Below are 18,226 nucleotides of genomic sequence, written 5' to 3' on the forward strand. Positions count from 1 at the left end.
GCCGGAGCATGGCGGAACCCGCAGAGCCGCCGCGGCCGGCTGCTTTCTTCGGGGCCGTGGCGTCGGGCAACCCGGTGGTGGACAGCCTGGATGCCGAGTTGCAGAACGTCCTGGGCTTCCTGCGGCGGCTGAGAGGCACAGGGGAGACCGAGCCGCAGCGGCACGAGCTGCACCGCCGCGGGTAGGGCCGCGTCCAGCCTGATCCGGGGAGCCCCTCTCCCTTCGGTTCTTCCCCGCTGTCGTCGCTGCCCCCCTCCAGCCTCACCCCCGCCCCCATCCCTTCCCAGACTCCCCTTACAGAGCAGCCACGGGGCAGGGGGCACTTCCCTCTCAGTTTCTCTCGTGGTGTGGCAAGCTGCTCAAATCTTTTTAGCTTTGCTTTTTATTTTCGCTTTTTCTGCTTTATTATCATAGAATCACAGAATCGTAGGGGTTGGAAGAGACCTGTGGGGATCTAGTCCTCCCCCCTGTTAAAGCAGGTTCCCTGGTTACATAGGAAGGAGTGCAGGCAGGTCTTGAATCTTTCCAGAGAAGGAGGCTCCAGCACCAATCTGGGCAGCCTGTTCAGCTCTGTCAGCCTCACAGTTAAGCAGTTCTTCATCCTGTTTGTAGTTCTGATGTAGTTTGTGCCCATTGCCCCTCGTCTCATTACTGTGTACCACTAAGAAGAACCTGATCTCCTCTGTTTGACTTGACTTACAGATAGTTATAAGCACGGATAAGATCTTTTCTCAACTTTCTCTTCTCTAGGCTGAACAGCCCCAGATCTTTCAGCCATGGAGATGTCCCAGGCTCCTTCTTTTCATGGCCCTCTTGAAAGAAGTTCTCTCTCTTTCTTGAACTGGATGCAGTTCTTTACATGTGGTCTCACCACAGCATAGAGAGGAGGAGGATCATCTCTCTTGACCTGCTGGCCACAATCTTTTTAATACACCCTAAGATACCATTGGCCTTTTTGGCCACTACGGCACACTGCTGGATTGTGGCCAACTTGTCCACCAGGACATCTAAGTCCTTCTCTGCAGAGCTCCTCTCCAGGAGGTCATGCCCTAATTATCTTTTCCTAATTAAAATCCTCTCTCTCAAACATGAACAGCTCATGTTTCTGCACTTCCTAGCATTTAACACTGTTGGAAGAAAACATGAGGTGCTGTGGCTGTTGGCAGTGCCACTATTGGCTGTGTCAGAGCTGCTGGAGCTTTTCAGCAGGGAACCCCTCTTGCTATGCCAGAGCAGTTGGCAGCCCACCAGTAAGTGCTGCAGGTGCAAGCACGATGTGGATGGCATGCACATGCATTGAGAGCTGTGCCTGTGGCAAGGCAACATGAGGACAAGCCCACACAACTCTTTTTGTGCATGTGTCTGCGTCTATGTAGGTATATTTTTATATCCATCAATGCAGGCAGAACATATGGCAAGTGTATTTGTGCATATTTGTTTGCTCACATACATGCATATCTGTGGGTATGCATAAGTCTAAATTTTCTAATGCAGCTAATGTAGAGCAACTAAAATTGGAGAATGATTCACAGTTCATGCATATGTCTTATAGAGACTGTGCATTTTCTCATGTAGCTCTTTCTACTGTTAGGTACATTATGACACAAATGTTCAACTGCTTCTTTTAAACTAATTGTTAATTTTCTACACTTATTATTGGAACAATGTTCTATTCTAAATTTACAGATTTTTAACATTAATATGAAAATCTTCCAGGTTAACAAAATTCATTCAAAAGGAGCACAGCAGCTAGCTGTAAGGGTGGTTAGCTTATCACTATGTGCAACTTCTGACCTTACATATTTTGCTTGGTACTTTCTGAGATGCAGTCTGCAAACATTTCTTCTCTTAAGGAGCTGTACATATTTTAGGTGGTACACAAATTTGGCAGTCATTGATTTGTCTGCACTGGAGATCTTTTGTTTTCTAAATATACTGGATTTCTAATTGGTTTATGTGGTGTGTTTGTCCCTAGGTCCAGGCCTACACAGGTCCTGTCACACAGACAGGAGTCTTTGGGCTTTTGTCTCTAGCGTTTTATATATTGCTTCAGCAACTGATTTCTGTGCTTTGGTATTTTTAAGCCTTTCATTTACAGCTTCAGACTGTTTTTTTTTGCTTTAGCTGATCTGTATTCTTAGTTTGAAAGTATTCCCTGCAGTCCCCTCAGAGGAAGGAGTGCCACTCAGCTGCTCCACACAGCACCAATTCAGCAGAAAACTGCTGATAATGAACACATCCATTTTAACTTCTAGTTGTGAATTGGGCATACTGAATCTGATCTGTTTGCAGATATAATGCCAAGTAATTGGTTTCTGCATCCAGTGTCTCCAAGCCATACTTTACTTTCTCCTGTGGAATATTTTGATGTGAATAGGCTCTATCTTTTTAAAACTGGTATTTTGTAGATGTTTCCCATGTCCATGCTGGCTCAGCTGATATGAGAACGTTTCCCAATTTAAAGAATTTTGCAGCATTCATCACGAAGATGAGAACTAGCACTACCTGGGCTTGATTCCAGAAGCTGCTGATAGCAGTGATTCATGCTGGAACTCCAAGGCATTGAGAAAGTTACACAATATCAAACTCCCCATGGCTCTGCATCTTCTAACATTCTTCGTATGTACACAGGCAATGCAGAGATGGAAGGCTGTAATTCTGATAATTAGCTCACACACTCAGGTAGCTAGCAAATTTACAGATATTTGATTGTGAAATTTATGCATTGTTTTTCCTTTTCCTCTTATTGCTCAAGTTTGGAATATGTGCTGCTTGCAGAACCAACCATAGTCTAGTTGTTTCTAAGAATTTCTGAAGGTAATAGCTGTTACAGATGGTTTCCTAAATGCTCTGAAGGTTCTTGCTTTGTCATTTGTCAAGCTACGTTTTCTGGCATGGGTTGGTGATCAAAGTGCTTGCTATTAGAGGAGCAAGAAAATGAGCTTCCACATGGTGCAGTTTAGAAGACTGTCAGATTCATTGTTCCAGTGCTGTCAGCTTTTGATGTTGATAAGTTAATATTAAGGCCATAGGTTAGGTACTTATAATGTCCTAATGTAAGAAATAAGAACACTGAACGTTTGCCTTGTACTGCAATTATGAATATTTTCCATTGGAAGAAGCAGTAAAAAGATTTTTTTTTTCCATCAGGTAAATGAGAAGCTGTTTTAACCCATTTATCTGAGCAATATCAGAGAATTTCTGTGACCTATTGATTTTGTTTTCATATTGTGTGGTTTAGGTACCCTCATTCAGTATGACATTTTTTGATCTGTATCAGAAAATCCTTTACTAATTCTAGTAAAGACATTTCACCCAGAAATAAATCCTCATGGGCCTTACGCTGTACAAAATATTATGGATTGAGCTTTCAGGAAAAGACTTTTATTATCCATAGAATGGCTGGAAATGAAGAAGTTACACCTTTGAGCCTGAACAGCCCAATTTTTCTGAGAATTCACTTGCTGCTCAACATGTTCTTCTGAGTTCTACAGCCTCTTTAAAAGAGAGACTTATTAGCTGTTTGGAAAGCATCTTGCTTTCCTTTGTTTGTGTAAGAAACATTCCTGTGTCATGCACTCACTTCTATTTAGTTATGACATTGTAGCAGATAGATTTTTACCTTAATCTCCCCCTTGATATTGACAGTCTAGTGAGATTTGTCACTAGTTTATTGCTGCAATGAAGAATCTCACTCATTAATAGAGTATTCAAAACAATAAAAAATGAAGATGACCTTCTCTGGGGGTTTTTCATCCGATCAGTCCTAAAGGGGTTTGTAAACTTACCTTCCAGACCTTTTTCCACAGCCATTACTGTCAGTTACTTTACAGACTGATAATTAGCTTTCTTCTCCCTCAAGTAGTGTCTATCAAACTTCTAGTATTCAAGAATCTTTTCCTGAGCTTCTTCCCTTGGTAGTCTAGGGAGCCCTGCTCAGAAACTCAATGGATTCTTTCCTGTGGAGCCTCTGACTGGACTGGTAGTCATCTCTCAGTGTAAGAGATCAATAGCCACACAGGTTTTTAATTGCTTACAGATGGACCATGAGAAATACAGACCCCAAATAGAAGGCATGTTTTACTATACAGGGCTATGATTTTCTATAAAGACATAATGTGCAAGAAGATTTTATTCAGGTTGTTGCTTTTGGCCTGGTTTATGCTTTTACTGCATTTTCTCTTTAGAATACACCTCTAGAATGTCCCATTTATTTCTTTGCTATTTACTTTGAAGAACTGAGAATCGTGCCAAGTTGATACTTTTACGAAGAAAAAAGTGTTGTAATTCTTTGGTGTAGAGATCATTTTGACAAGTTGCTCATACAGCCATCTGTTTCACCTTGAAATGTGAAGGTGACTTGTAGCTTTTTGTGTAGGAAAATTGATGTTTCTGGTTATGGTTTTTTTTTCTTTCTTTCTTTTACTGGGAGTCTTATCATAAGATAAAATGAAAAGCTATCTAGGAAACTGTAAAAGTGAATTTGAAGTTCCTGAATGTCAGGAAACAGCTGAAGAAAGTGTCTTGCATTCTAGCCTACCATCACTATCTTAGGAGAGTGAAAAGGTCCTGATATCTCACACCAAAAACCTCAAAGCTTAGATGTGTAAATTCAGCTAGAAGGTTATTTTCAAACAATAATTCCTCTCCTTCCAGTTGTTTCCCTTTCTTATAAATTGCTACCTATGAATAATTTAGCCATTGTGGTTTCACAAGGCAGTCTTTGCTGAGGTTCCTGTAGAAACAATTAGTTAAGTGATTAAATGCAAGAGATGCCTGGCACTATGTACACTGTCAGTATTGTTAATTCTGTAACAGGATTCTTTTCAGAAAAATCCCTGTGCTTATTAGCAGTCTGTCTGATCGGTTATTGTTTCTAAGCTTGAATATAGATTTCTTTAAAAAAATCTAAGTCAGCAAAGTAGTACAAAGGCACTAAGATGTCAAAGGCAGTCAGCAGGAACAACACAGCAAGCTGCAAGCAATCCAGGAGATTCCTGGAGTCAATTGAGGATAACTTTCTAGTTCAGGAATTGGACACATAAACCAGAGGTGAAGTGTCACTGGACCTGGTGCTCGCCAGTGCGGAGGAGATCATTAAAGAAATTGAGATTGGAGGCAGTTTGGACTGTAGCGACTATACCCTGGTTGAGTTTGTGATCTCAACGATATGGGCCAGGCAAAGAGTAGTCATGACCCTGAACTTCAAGAGAGTGAACTTCAGGCTGTTTAAGGAATTATTAGATGAGGTCTCCTGGGAAATTCTCCATAAGGAACATGGGAACAAAACAGAGCTGGCAGATCTTTAAGGACACTTCTCTGAGCGTACAAGCGCTCTCTGTCCTGCATAAGAAATCAAGCAGAGGAGGCAGGAAACCAGCATGGCTGAGCAAGGACCTGGTATATACTGATATGAGGTATGTTGGTCAGAAGAAGTAGTCAAAGGAGAGTATACCCCCTCTGATAAATGAGAAGGGAGAACTGGCTACAACAGGAGAAGGTAGAAGGTACTCAACGAGTTCTTTGCCTCAGTCTTCACTTGCAATCAGTCTTCCCACATCTCTCATGTCCCTAAACCTCTAGGTGGGAGTTGGGGAAGCAAAATCCCTCCCACTGTAAAAGCAGGGCAAGTTTAAGACTGCATCATGAGGCTGAAAGTGTTCAAGTCTATGGGGTCAGACAACATGCATCTCAGTCTCCCTAAGGAATTGGCTGATGTGGTTACCAAGCTACTCTCCATCGTGTTTGAAAATTTGTGGCTCAGGTAAAATCTCTGGCGAATTGCAAAAGGGAAACATTACTCTCTTTTTTAAGAAAAAGTGAAAGACCCAGGGAACTACAGACTGGTGAACCTCATATCTCAGAAATCATGGCACGGATTCTTCTAGAAGATACATGGGTTGCTCTGAAAGTAGGATCTCTTAGGATAACAGACAGAGGCAACAGAAGAGCAAAGCAGCTATAGCCATAAAATCCTTTCTTTTTTAACAAATGTGTCATTTACTTGTTCTTTCATAGAGTCCCACATTACATGATTTAATATTTGTGAACTTTTCATGATAGATGCAGTTCAATGCTAGAGGCTTTTTAATAGGCCGAGGCTTTCTAATAGGCCTCTTTTTGGGATTCATGGTACAGCTCTATAGTTTATTTCACAGTTACAAGTTCTTAAGTCTGCTGCTTCTGGATAAGCACTGTTATTTTGAGATCTTTTCCCCCTGTTCAAAGTGTCTGTAGCTTCTTGTCCAACAATTGCTCTGAGTTGCAATCCATTGAGTTAATCCTTAAAATACCAAAGAGTTTCGTCAAAACTTTTCAAATTCTATCTGAAAAGTGGGACAGATTTTACACTTACGACCTTGTTTCAACATTACAAAAGAATTGATATTAATACATTCCAATAAGTATTTATATATGAGACAATTCATCCTTTTTAAAAATCTGTGCAATAAAGGCAGTTGACAGACATGAAACCCAGAAATGTCCTTGTCTGCTTGTTAAATCTAGCTTTAATGAACACTTGTTTTGAAATATTAGGAAGTTCAAATACATTTGGAAGAAGGAGGTTTTCACAATTTGAAGCTTTCTTGATTTGTTTACTTGTTATGATGGCTCTACTGCCAGTTTAATCTGGAACTTTTTTCTCCTGTATTTTTTTTAGAGCAAATACTCTGTTTAAGATTTGGATCAAATACAAGCCTCAACTGCCAGACTGGTATTACAATGACAAACTTTTGAAAGTTGGTGATTCCCTTGCTCAGATCAAAGTAAGTCATATCAAAACAGAAATGGTTCGATCACAATTTTTGTTTCATTATGTTTCTGTGTTACTTAAATTTTTAATCATATTTCATAGGAAGCTATTTAGAAAGTTGCAAAAACTTTTGCAAAATAATGCCAATGAGAGTAGGTAATTTATATCTCTTAATTATTATTGTAAAATCTCCCCATTTTTTTTTAATATTTGCTGTATCTGTATTTTCTATGCACCTATGTTGCTTTTTAAAGGTTTAACACTCAAAATCTTTATACAGTACTTGTTTGTAGTGGTGATTTGCAGCACAGAAATGTCAATTCAGTGCTCAGTTAAACAAAAGTGAATGTAAAGAATTGTCAGGGAGGAGGAGAACAGAGAACAAAAATCAGATTTCAATTAGACAGCTGTATGTATTAGTGGTGCTCTTACAGTCTTGAATTCAGTATGCACATATGGATGTAATTTATCTTTTTTGAGAAGACTAGAATTGCAACAAGAAAAGACTGAGGAGAGAGTAATGAGAATAACTAAAAACATGAAACAGCTTCCACATAATGAACAAAAGTTGGCTAAAACTATAAAATTAGGAGCAGAGATCATTGACCGGAGTGTGATGCAGGCCTCTGAATTCTGGAGTGAAAGAGGCTGAGTAAGGACAGATTGAATTCACTTCCAGTATAAGAACACTAAATGAAGTTAGTAGGTAACAAGTTCAGAGGAAAAGCAGGCTGACTATTCTCTGAATACATACTTAACCATGGAGTTTTTTGCTACAGGATAGTATGAGTGCTGAAAGTTTGTGTTCAAGAGGAAATAAGACAGATTCATTGAATCAGAGAAACATAGAATGGCCTGGGTTGAAAAAGGACCACAGTGATCATCTAGTTTCAACCCCCCTGCTACGTGCAGGGTCGTCAGCCACCAGACCAGGCTGCCCAGAGCCACATCCAGCCTGGCCTTGAATGCCTCCAGGGATGGGGCATCCACAACCTCCTGGCAACCTGTTCCAGTGTGTCACCACCCTCTGTGTGAAAAACTTCCTCCTAATATGCAACCTAAACCTCTCCTGTCTCAGTTTAAAACCATTCCCCCTTGTCCTATCACTATCCATCCTAGTAAACAGTCGTTCACACTGCAATCTGTAGATTACTGAAGATTCTGAGAGTATCTGGGGGATATTTTAGGGCATGGTAATTCTTACCTAGTCATGTTTTACTGACTGCTCTTGGAGCTGGGATACTGGGCTAGTAACTACTGCCCTGACTCAGGAAGGCACTTACTGTGTTATGCTCTTTTATAATATTTGTCTTTTGTGTCTGCTGGGAAAAATACATCTGCCAAGGTACACTTATTACCTCAGTGATACTTGTATCAGAAGATCATGACATACCGTCTGGGACTTCCAAGGGTAGCAGTTAAAAAAGATTGAGAGAGAGCTCAGATATGTACTGTTGAAAACTAATTGCAAGTCATTCTAAGAGTAAGTAGTGTAGTTCTGTGTGATACAATTATGGAGCAGAAATGCTAAGGGATTACAGAATAGCTTGTTGATTATAAAGATTCAGTTCTTAATAAGTTGCTTGAGAAAATATACCTAAAGCTCAATGAGAATTTGCATAATTTAGAGAAGAGTACAGCTCATTAATAGATGCTATCTGCTTAGTGTGACTTTGTGTTTATAATGACCCATCAGTGGATTTTCCTACTTTTTTCCTAGGAATGTTTTAGAAGATCTTTGATCAATACTATGTTTCTAGGTTATAATTCTGCCTATTTAGTGAGCCTGTATTAGGAGACATTAGGAGATATTTTGATTATGTCCTTCAATCTTTCAGGCTTGTTTCAGACACAGATTTTTTTATATTATTCTTTTAAAGCATTGTTTGTAATAGAAAAATTGTATTTATAGCTCAAAAGCTACCAAAGCCTATAATTTATTTATAAAACTTTTCCATGGTTTTGGAATGGTTCTGTAACTTCTTTATTTTTTTAATATAATGGCAATAAAAAATAGATTAGACCAATTTTTTTTTTTAGTATAAATGAAATGTTAAATATTACTGAAATGTCAGCATGATTTCATTTGCTTTATGCTTGGTATTCAGCTTACTATTAACAAATGTAATTTTAATATGATCAAGTCTTTATATTGTTCCACTCTGTATGATAAGCATCTGAGATTGTGTCTTGCAACAAACCTGACCCTATTGTTTAAATAATTATATTTTGTGGGTTCCTAAATAGTTATTGTAAACTTTTTTAGATGAAATGTTATTTTGATTTTTATGACAATATTGAAGAAAAAATATATTTAGATTTGTTTCCTGTTGAAGAAATGTGGTATTCTTGTTCTGTCCCCACCAGCAAAAGAAAAATAGGTAATTGGTACTGTGTTTAAACTGAAAATAATTTTTAAGATCACCCTATTGACTTTTCTATTAAGAAAGCAGTTAAATACCTATTGTCATGCTTTTTATTTTTATTATCATGCTGCTGTTAGGCATTTATTCTCTGACACAATCAGATTCCCCTAGATTTCACCTAGAAAAATAGCAGGCATCATTGGAAATGCATCAAGACATTTTTATGAGCCAGTTTTTGGAGGAATGTATCCCCTGAAACTATTCTCCTATTATACCCTTTGCTTATGGTGTCCAACAGGGATAAATGCTATTGATGTTACTTATGGACAGTGTTTATATGTTCATATGTGGCTATTGGGCCACCTTTACTGAAGACCTGGAGAAAGAAATGACGACCATGTAAATGTTGCAAAGTCTTATCTGCCCTAGAGAATTGCATAGTAGTGGCCTGCCTCCTAAATAGAGAACAGTAAGCTATAGCTGAACTGTAGCAATGCTGAACACTCACTGGTACGTTGAAAGCACATAGAAGAATTTGTAACTCTGGTACTATTATAAATGAAGATAAAGGCTCATGTTATAGATTTAGAAGTATTCACAGAAATTCTCATGGAAGTTCTTGAATAACAGCATTTGTTAATAGCTCCTTCATTGCCTGGGCAATTCCATTCATATTTTCTTCGTATTCACATTTTCCTTAAGCTCTCATAGCTTCTGGGCCTAGGAATTGATTTGAGTATTATGCAGTGATTTTAGAGCTTGGAACTGCTGCTCTCACAATGCAGTCAGTAAAAAGATATTTCAAATAAATCAAACCTTACCATCTTTGTTTTTCATTGACTTCCTATAGCATGACTCAAAGATGATAGTTTGGTCCTTGTATTCAAGGGGCTTCTTGGCATGGCCCAGTATTACCTAAAATAATCTAGAAGTGATTACAGATTAATTCCTCTGTTGTAATGTGGTGTTCTACTTTAAAGTTTTCAGTGTCATAGAAAAAATTGTCTTGTTGGCTAGGCTAAGACTTTGAAATGAGCTGTCCTCAGAACTCCCATTTTTAAGTGTGTTGCTTTGACATTTTTACAGATTTAGTTTTCACTGTATCCACATTCTTCTCCGGAGAAAAGAGGGACAAAACATGTGATGGGTGTTAGTTACAAATTTCAGTGCATTATGGGAAAGACAAATGTGGTGTAACAGCAAGTTCTGTAATAAGTTCTGAATGCAGGCTAGAGTCTTTTTCATAATGAAGCATTCTTTTGGTCCCTCTTGATTCTTAGTTGGAAACTGCTGACGGTTATTTTAAAATTGAATCTTCCTTTATGTTCTGTAATGCTTAATGATACGTGATCTTTTAAAATGAGTTATTGGTGATTGAGCACCAGCTTAACTTTCTGTCCCTTCAGCTGTTTATTTTAATGCTATCTCACACTGAATTCCTTTCTATTACACATCTGCTTTTAGGACACACCTAAATTCATTATGTTACATATATTGAAATTAGATACCTGTTAGTCATCATACTAATCAGTACTGACTCATTTTTTTGCCCCCTCCCTCTGCTTCTATCTGTCTCTTATCTCCAGTCTTACACATGTATTTTAAACTGTCTGGGAGAGGAATCATATTTTATTAGTTAGTAGCTGATGCATGGTTCTGATCCATTAGCACTGTTGTCACAACTGCCCGTGGAAAGTAAAAGTTTCTGTTCATCACCACTCCTTTTACCCAGCAAAGGTAATAGGGTAATGCGAGTAAGATTCCTTAGACATTAAAAAAATTCAGGGGAAGTGTGGTGGTGGGAATTTGAATGGAAAATAGTATAAGGAAATACTTTTGGATTTTCTGTGATTAAACATCAAAGGACCGTTTTCTACAAATACAAATTAGCTATTTTTGTTCTTTCTAGAATTTATCATGATTGGTGTTTGTGTGGTCTAGCATTAGTGAAGTTGGTAGAGAAACCTCTAAATAGTGCTTGCTGTAGGAAGTGACAGAGGTGATTCAGTAAGTAAGTGGCACTTGGGCAGCTGAGTCACAGCTCACTGTCTCGGTAAGTATGATGTTAGAATGGATCAGAGTGCTGCCGGGGAGCTGAGTGCTGCATGACACAAAGCTCAGCATCCTGTTTCTTAACAGTTCTTAAAGTGTCAGTTCGACTTCTGCTCCATTAATGCTGACCTCTTGGCTGCTTGTAGTTTCAGTATTCACTGGCTGTGTTTTTCTTCTCCTGCATCTTATTGAAAAAAATGAGCTTTGACACTGGGGAAAAGGGGGAGAGAAATGATATCTGATATTTTTTTTAAATAAGGCTTTATGACATTTCTCAGAAGTGTAGCACCATTGTCAATACTGTTCACAAGCTGCAGGATATTCCAGGAATTTTGTTTGATTTTGATTTGATTTTGTTATTTTGATATTAGCCTAAGACCGTACTCTACACTTGTTCTCTAATTGTCATATTGTAACAGAAATGCTAAGTCAGGGCTTGAAGCAGTGATTGAGCACCTGGCAGGAAGGCAGGTCCAACCCAGGAGAGCTCAGGTGCATGCAGTGCACCTGAGTGACCAGAAGGGATGTAATCAGGATGCACCCCTTCCAGACTTTATTGAAGGGTTAGCAGTGGAGGCAGGGGGATTTTCTGTTGGAGATCCCTGTATACCTGAGGCCTTTTGAAGATAAGGAGATCCGTTCTTTTGTTTCTGTGCCCAGAGCTGTTGTATTTGAGCAAGTCCTCACTTGCTGTAGCCTGAGACTTTGCTACTCTGCTGTTATTGCTGTGTTTTCCATCATGTTACAATGTTGCACATATTTATGACTAAAATTAACAAACTCTCTAATCACGAACTCTTCTTTTAAGCATTTTAGCCTTTGTATGCTAAGGGTTTTCACATTTGAAATAATATTGCTGAATGTTTGCGTGAAACCTTCTTGTTTTACTTCCAGCTGATGTTGATAGTTCTTACGTAAATATAAAAAATGACACGTTTTATAGAAACAGATGTAATATGTAAACTATAAAAGTAACTATTTCTTCACTTTTCAGGAGTATAAGTTGGCACTTACACAGTGCTATGGAAGATACCTTCAGCAGTTCTGTTCTGTAAACCCTGATGATATCACAGATGATGAAAATCAATTTAAATCCACCTTTTTTCCAAATGGTTTCAGGGACAGAAATGCACCTCTTACGGTAGGATGCTGATTATTTTTCTTGTCAAAGACATTCAGTTTCAAAATAGGTAGTGTGTTTTATAACCCATAAATGTGCTTCATGTTACTCAATTAATTAAATATTAATGCATCTTTCATACCTTGGCTGTATGGATTACACAGAGTTAAGTTATATGAATAAGTGTTTATGCTTTTATGGCATAAGCCAACCTCTGTTGATGCTAAAAAGGCAATTTTCTCTGAACAGGTTTTGTTCTGAAATAGTTGCTAATAACCACTGTCAGAATCAGGGTATGGATCAAAGTTGATAACTGTCTTTTAATTGTTGTGTAAATTTCCATATGGTGTGATCTAAGAAATGGTCAGAATGCAAGAGAATTAAAACTTCATACTATATTTTTTATCGTATATATGCAAGAATACGCCTGAGAGTAACTTTGCATTACAATCAATAGATTATTTGCTCAGTATAGGAAAAAAATAAAAAAAAAAAGAGGTTTTGTAAGTGTTCTAAGCTCTTGGGGAGATAAATGATCTCAAGATTATGTTGACAATCTTTTGTATTAACTTTCTTTTTAGGGATAGGTGTCTGCAATTTATTGCTTGTTATCCAAAAAAGAAAATGTTTCAGTTGGTACAGGGGGAGTGCTAAAGACGTACTGGATTTTATCTTAACCAGTGCTTTGCTGAGAAACTCTATTTTCAGTACATGGTGGATATTTTGAAATAAAAAAAGTAATGCAAGTAATAGAATAGATTGGCCAGAGAAGCTATAGAAACCCAGTCCCTGGAGGTGTAGGAGGCCTGTGTTGAAGATGAACAAATTAAATCCCAGTCTTTTGAGTACAGTTTATGTCTTAACATTCCTTCCCTCAACTATTTCAATGGTTCGCAGACTAGTGCATTTTCACCTTGTGGTACAGTAGAAACTGATCCAACCTAATAGTAAATAAACCTAATAGCTTTGACTCTTTTTTCCATAGTCTAATTCTCATTTAAATATCATGCTGATATTTTTTTTGCTTTGTTTTGTGTGTGTTTGTGCATACTTGATCTTTTCATGCTCAACATTTTATGATACTTAACTGATGTAAAAAATGTGTATCTATTTTAAATATGTGCATGTATATTTTATGTGTGTTTCCATGTGTTTTAGTTCCATGCTTTGCAAGAGAGGAATGTTTGCATTTATCAGATTGTTTGTAGCAGTGACAGAAATCTTCAGAAACAAGAGTCCCTGCAGACTTGTTTCAAAGTCTTGTCATCATTACGACTCACCATGCAAGTGGCTCTACCTCAGCAGAATTTGTGTTGGCTTATCTACAATGGTATCTTTGCATTTCTTTGCTAAGCAAATCATCTTGGATATATTTTTAAGGTCAACAAAGGAGTTGAGAATAAATAGTTTTTTATTTAGCAGAGAATTTTTTCAAATGTTTCTTGTTCTAAAATAACAGAGTTCTATGTTTCTACAGTGTGCTTTTTATCAAATAGACAGTCAGAAAAATAATAGCTCTTTCATCATAGCTGTGGTTTGAGTGTATTAATGAAATCTGAGAGTGTACAATAGGCATTTTTGGAAACTGAGATTAAAAAAAGCTCATAAGAATTCCTATCAGTAAGATATTTGTATTGATGATTTTTTTTTTGAAAAGGGAATTGCAGGTGAATGAATACAAAATGAAATCTTTGTATTTTTAAAAAAATGTTCTTCAAGTTTGCGGTTAATAACAAAACTCTTTCAAAAATTGCCACATAATATTACCACATTTACAAATTTGAATATATCTGTATATGATTTTAATGTGAATAAATACCTGAATTAGGAAAATTTTGAGGCAGAAAATGGAGCTTCTATGGACTAAATACAGTGAATAGTGCATCAAGACTTTTACTTCAAGACGACTACCAAAATATATATGTACTTTGAAAGATCATTCTACTTAGTCAAAACTTTGGACTATCATATTGTTCTATTATGGCTAGTTGTTGTAATATAAATTGAAGATATAATTTATTTTTAGTTTAATTTATCAAAAATACTGATATTTATCTCAGCTATAAACAGTTGAAATTCTTACATGTGTTTTCCTGGGCCTTATTACCTTCATCCTATCTAAGATGTGTTTTTGTTTGTTTTGTTCTATGGGTAAATAATTAAAATTGAAATATAATCACTTGCCATTATTAAGTTCAATTATAGGCCTCTGTACCAAGCCTAGACAATAAGGAATTTTTTCCTCTGAATAGAGTTAATGTTAGGTAATAAGTCTGCCCAGTTCCCAAGCACTTTCCTGCAATTTGTGGCAACAGATTTTGTCTTACTACATTTGACTGATTAACAAAAATGAATCTTAAAAGTGCTTGCTAAATTCTTGTTCACTGGGATAATAACACCCTTCAAGCTATTACAATTGGCGTTGTGATGCGTTGTGATGCCACAGGTGTCCCTTTTTGAACAGTCACACAGACAGAAGAATAGACTTTTTTCTTTTCCCTAAGATTGTTTCCTAAGAACTTTTGTGTCTTTTATACTTCAAGGTTTTTTTTTTTTAAAGTCAGTTTTGTGACATAGCCTAAATTAATTTTTTTTTGACAGGATTTTATTCATAAATGGCTTTGATGCTTTTGAAAATTCTATTCACAATCAGTTTGCTTCATTTCACTTATCACACTATCATAATGAATTGTGTTGCTGTCTGCCAGGACAGTGCCATGACAAACTAAAAGATTCCCGCAAGCTAAGATGTGAGGAGAAGTCTGCTGATTACATTAAAATAAAATTGCATCTAGGGATAAAAAAAACACAACTGTTTCTCTTATCAGTTCATTTAATAAAAAATCAGTGTATTGAATTTTTGTATTCAATTCTTTTATGATGCTACTTTATTATATAGTTACTTTTAAAGTTGATATTGCTCAATAATTTGTTGGTTTCATCTTCTCTAAGTTAAAATAGTCAGAGAAAGATTATTTGGAAATACCAGCCCAGATATTAGGAAGTTCCAGTTAGTTAACATAACATATTTCATCTAGGAATCCAGAACTTACCTGTTCCTTTATTTTATTTTTGCAGGTACAATTCATATTTATACCATATGCAGACATTTGATGATGATAGGTCAGTCTGCTCAGGTATGGAAAACAGAAATATTTGAAAATTGCACAAAAGATTAGAAAATGCATCTGTGTCTTGCATAACACTGTAGCCTGACTTAGCTATTTTATTGTCTTTGCCAGCAGTAGTGCTTGTTACACTCGAATAAACAGTCTAAATGGCAGAATGGCCAATTCAAAATTCTTTGTGCCTTGATGCCTCTGCGTCTCTTCAGAGTGGAGTGGAATGGAGCTCAGCACAATGTCTTGCTGGATACTGAGATGGAGTGTTTGACAATTTTAGAGTGCTCTGGATGTTGTTTTTTTTCTCTGAGCCACTCCATCAGAATCCAAGGATTGTTTTTGTTTCTTAAAAAGTGGAGATATGCTGACACCTGGTGGATAGATTCTTTTTTTTTAATCAGTTCACTGAACAAAAACTTTCTCCTTGAATATCCTAATATAAGTGAGTTAGGACCTCCTTTAACTTTTAGTCTTATTGTACAGGATCCAGAGAGACTAATTGCTGGCATTTCAGATTATTTTAATTTATGTAGGGTGCTCCAAAGTAATGTCTCCTAATTTATTTCCATGGAAGCTACAGTAGCTGCAAACAGCACAATAACACTCTTTGACAGAGCAAATTCTCACAAAACACTTTTTTTCGACTCAGTCACCACTGTTAGCTGTAGGTTTTTGCCAGGGATGGATGTGCACACCACACTAAAAATCTGCGTGACTGTCTGGAATGTGACTTATCTTTTGCGTTGCTGCTGCCGCTACTGAAATGCACCAGTCACTGCCTTACTGTGCTCATGTCCATTGTTTGGTCTCCATAAACATCCAGCAATTGTCAATGACTATCAATGGGCACCATTTTTTTCATGTGGAGGAATTCAGTTCCACAGCTTTGCTTCATATACACTTTTCTGTCAGACTCCATTCTGTCAGACTGCCCCTCTGCTGCCATCTGTTGCACAGCAACAGAAAGTAATGTTGTTATAATCAATCTCTACTGCTGTACCATCAACATCTGCCTTGTATGTAACGGCCCAACATGATGTACAGATATTTAACATACAAATGCTTATTGATTTAGTTTGGGACTAAAGTTGTGTGTATTTAGTGCATGTCGTGGAGCACTGCATGGAAGGGAAGACCAACAAGACCAACCATTGTAGTAGGGCTAATTCTTTAAACAAAGTGATTGTTGCAACGACTATGTTAGAAGAGACAGATATAACTTAAGATTAAGAGCTGGTAATGTGGTTCCATGGTTATAAATTGATCTCAGTGCAGGCTGTCACCAAAGAAGGCAGACTCCGTTGTGTCATGAGTCAGCTTGCTGATCTAGTTGAAATGTAACTTAGAAAATAATGATCACTAGAGGTGGCACAAAAGAGAGGGAGAACTCTCATAGTAAGAGTAGACAAGAGAGAAGAGTGGCACCACTGTCTGATGGCTAGTCTACAGTGAAGTAAAATGGCAAAGTAGCTCAGAGGTTAAAATAGAATGCTTGCCCATAGCTTCAGATGGAAAACAATAATAAGCAGGAAGATTACTTTGTAATCAACAAAATATGTTAAAAATCAGTATAAATTCTGTGCCTTTTTTTCCTCTTTGAATTAGTCCTACCAGGAGAAGAATTCTCCTTACTTGACAGAAAGTATGTTGATACAGTAGAAAATGCATTCAGTTTGAAACTGGATTTTTCATTACAGGTGCTGGAATATCTACTGTGGGCCAGTATATGTATGGAATTATCCATTCCACTCTTATCTGTACATTATTTGACATGGAGAGCCACGCTATATGCTGCAGTTTCTCAGTGTTATTTTGACTGTCAAGCTGGCATTCATGGAGAGGTATCTTGATTTGTCTCTTTAAATATGCCAGCTTATCAGATCATATGCATTTAGAATTCTTCCTGTACTCCAGAATTTAACTGCAGTGTGGAAGTGTTTTGACTTGTAAATGAGTAATCAATTAAATTAATACTTTGCATTCTAATACTAGTTACAGATTTCTAGCATTGAGAGGTGGCAAACCCCAATATAGATGTACAAAATATATTTTGCAAAAGTTTTCTTCTTATTTTCAATTGACTTTCACTGAACTCCTTCGCCGTTTCCCAAATTCAAGAATGATGTGACTCTAAAATTACATACCTGCAAACAGAAAAGGAAAACCTAGTCAGAATTTTGGTTTTTGTACTTTGGACAGGTATTTGCTCGCCGTGGCCTGATTCAAATTGATGAACTGAAGCAATTAGAAAATATTAGTTCTTCACAGAAAAGATCAGAAACAGGAAAGATTTTTAGAGAGGCGACTATAAAGGTATAATTCTGCAAGTAATTATTAACAGTTACAGTATCTAAACAATCTCTGTGCAGAGGATATAACATAAGTACTTGCTTTTTTCTTTTGCTAGATGTCAGTAATGATTTTCAAAAGAGCAGTATATGAATCCAGAAGAAAGCCAAAAAGCTATTTTCGACCTAAGTTAAGAGCTAGCTTGAAAGAAGTACAAAAAGTAAGTTTAACATTTTGTATAATCCTTCTCTTTGCTTATTCTTTGCAGGTGATGAGTATGTGATATAGTTCTGCTTAATGCATATGGTGCTATTTACAAAGAGAAAGTATTAGTCTTTCAGTTTTTTATTAATGCAGTTTATCATAAAAATGCAGAATAGACTTGAAAAAGAGAGAAAATGTAGCAATATGAGAAATACTGACTTTTGTACCTTTTTTTTTTTTCCTTAGCATTAAAACTAAGAAAAATCTTGCTCAATTTCATTGCCCTGCTATATTCAATTACTCTGATGATGAAGGGATA

At 37.1% G+C, this 18,226-nt stretch overlaps 1 protein-coding gene across 3 annotated transcripts in view; it reads left to right on the forward strand.

The window, feature by feature from the left end:
• The first annotated feature begins 6 nt into the window (after positions 1-6).
• Positions 7-18,226, forward strand: part of CFAP54 (cilia and flagella associated protein 54) — a 95,441-nt gene continuing 77,221 nt past the window's right edge. For all 3 annotated transcript variants that reach the window (XM_031553952.1, XM_031553949.1, XM_019611314.2), the window contains exons 1-8: positions 7-181; positions 6,662-6,767; positions 12,167-12,313; positions 13,451-13,622; positions 15,371-15,429; positions 17,112-17,255; positions 17,614-17,727; positions 17,822-17,923. In XM_031553952.1, the coding sequence (XP_031409812.1) occupies positions 9-181; positions 6,662-6,767; positions 12,167-12,313; positions 13,451-13,622; positions 15,371-15,429; positions 17,112-17,255; positions 17,614-17,727; positions 17,822-17,923 (1,017 nt within the window). In that variant the 5' untranslated portion in view covers positions 7-8. The remainder of the gene's footprint in view (positions 182-6,661; positions 6,768-12,166; positions 12,314-13,450; positions 13,623-15,370; positions 15,430-17,111; positions 17,256-17,613; positions 17,728-17,821; positions 17,924-18,226) is intronic.

This window comes from Meleagris gallopavo, chromosome 1, assembly GCF_000146605.3.
Source record: "Meleagris gallopavo isolate NT-WF06-2002-E0010 breed Aviagen turkey brand Nicholas breeding stock chromosome 1, Turkey_5.1, whole genome shotgun sequence".
In the NCBI taxonomy this organism is placed as follows: domain Eukaryota; kingdom Metazoa; phylum Chordata; class Aves; order Galliformes; family Phasianidae; genus Meleagris; species Meleagris gallopavo.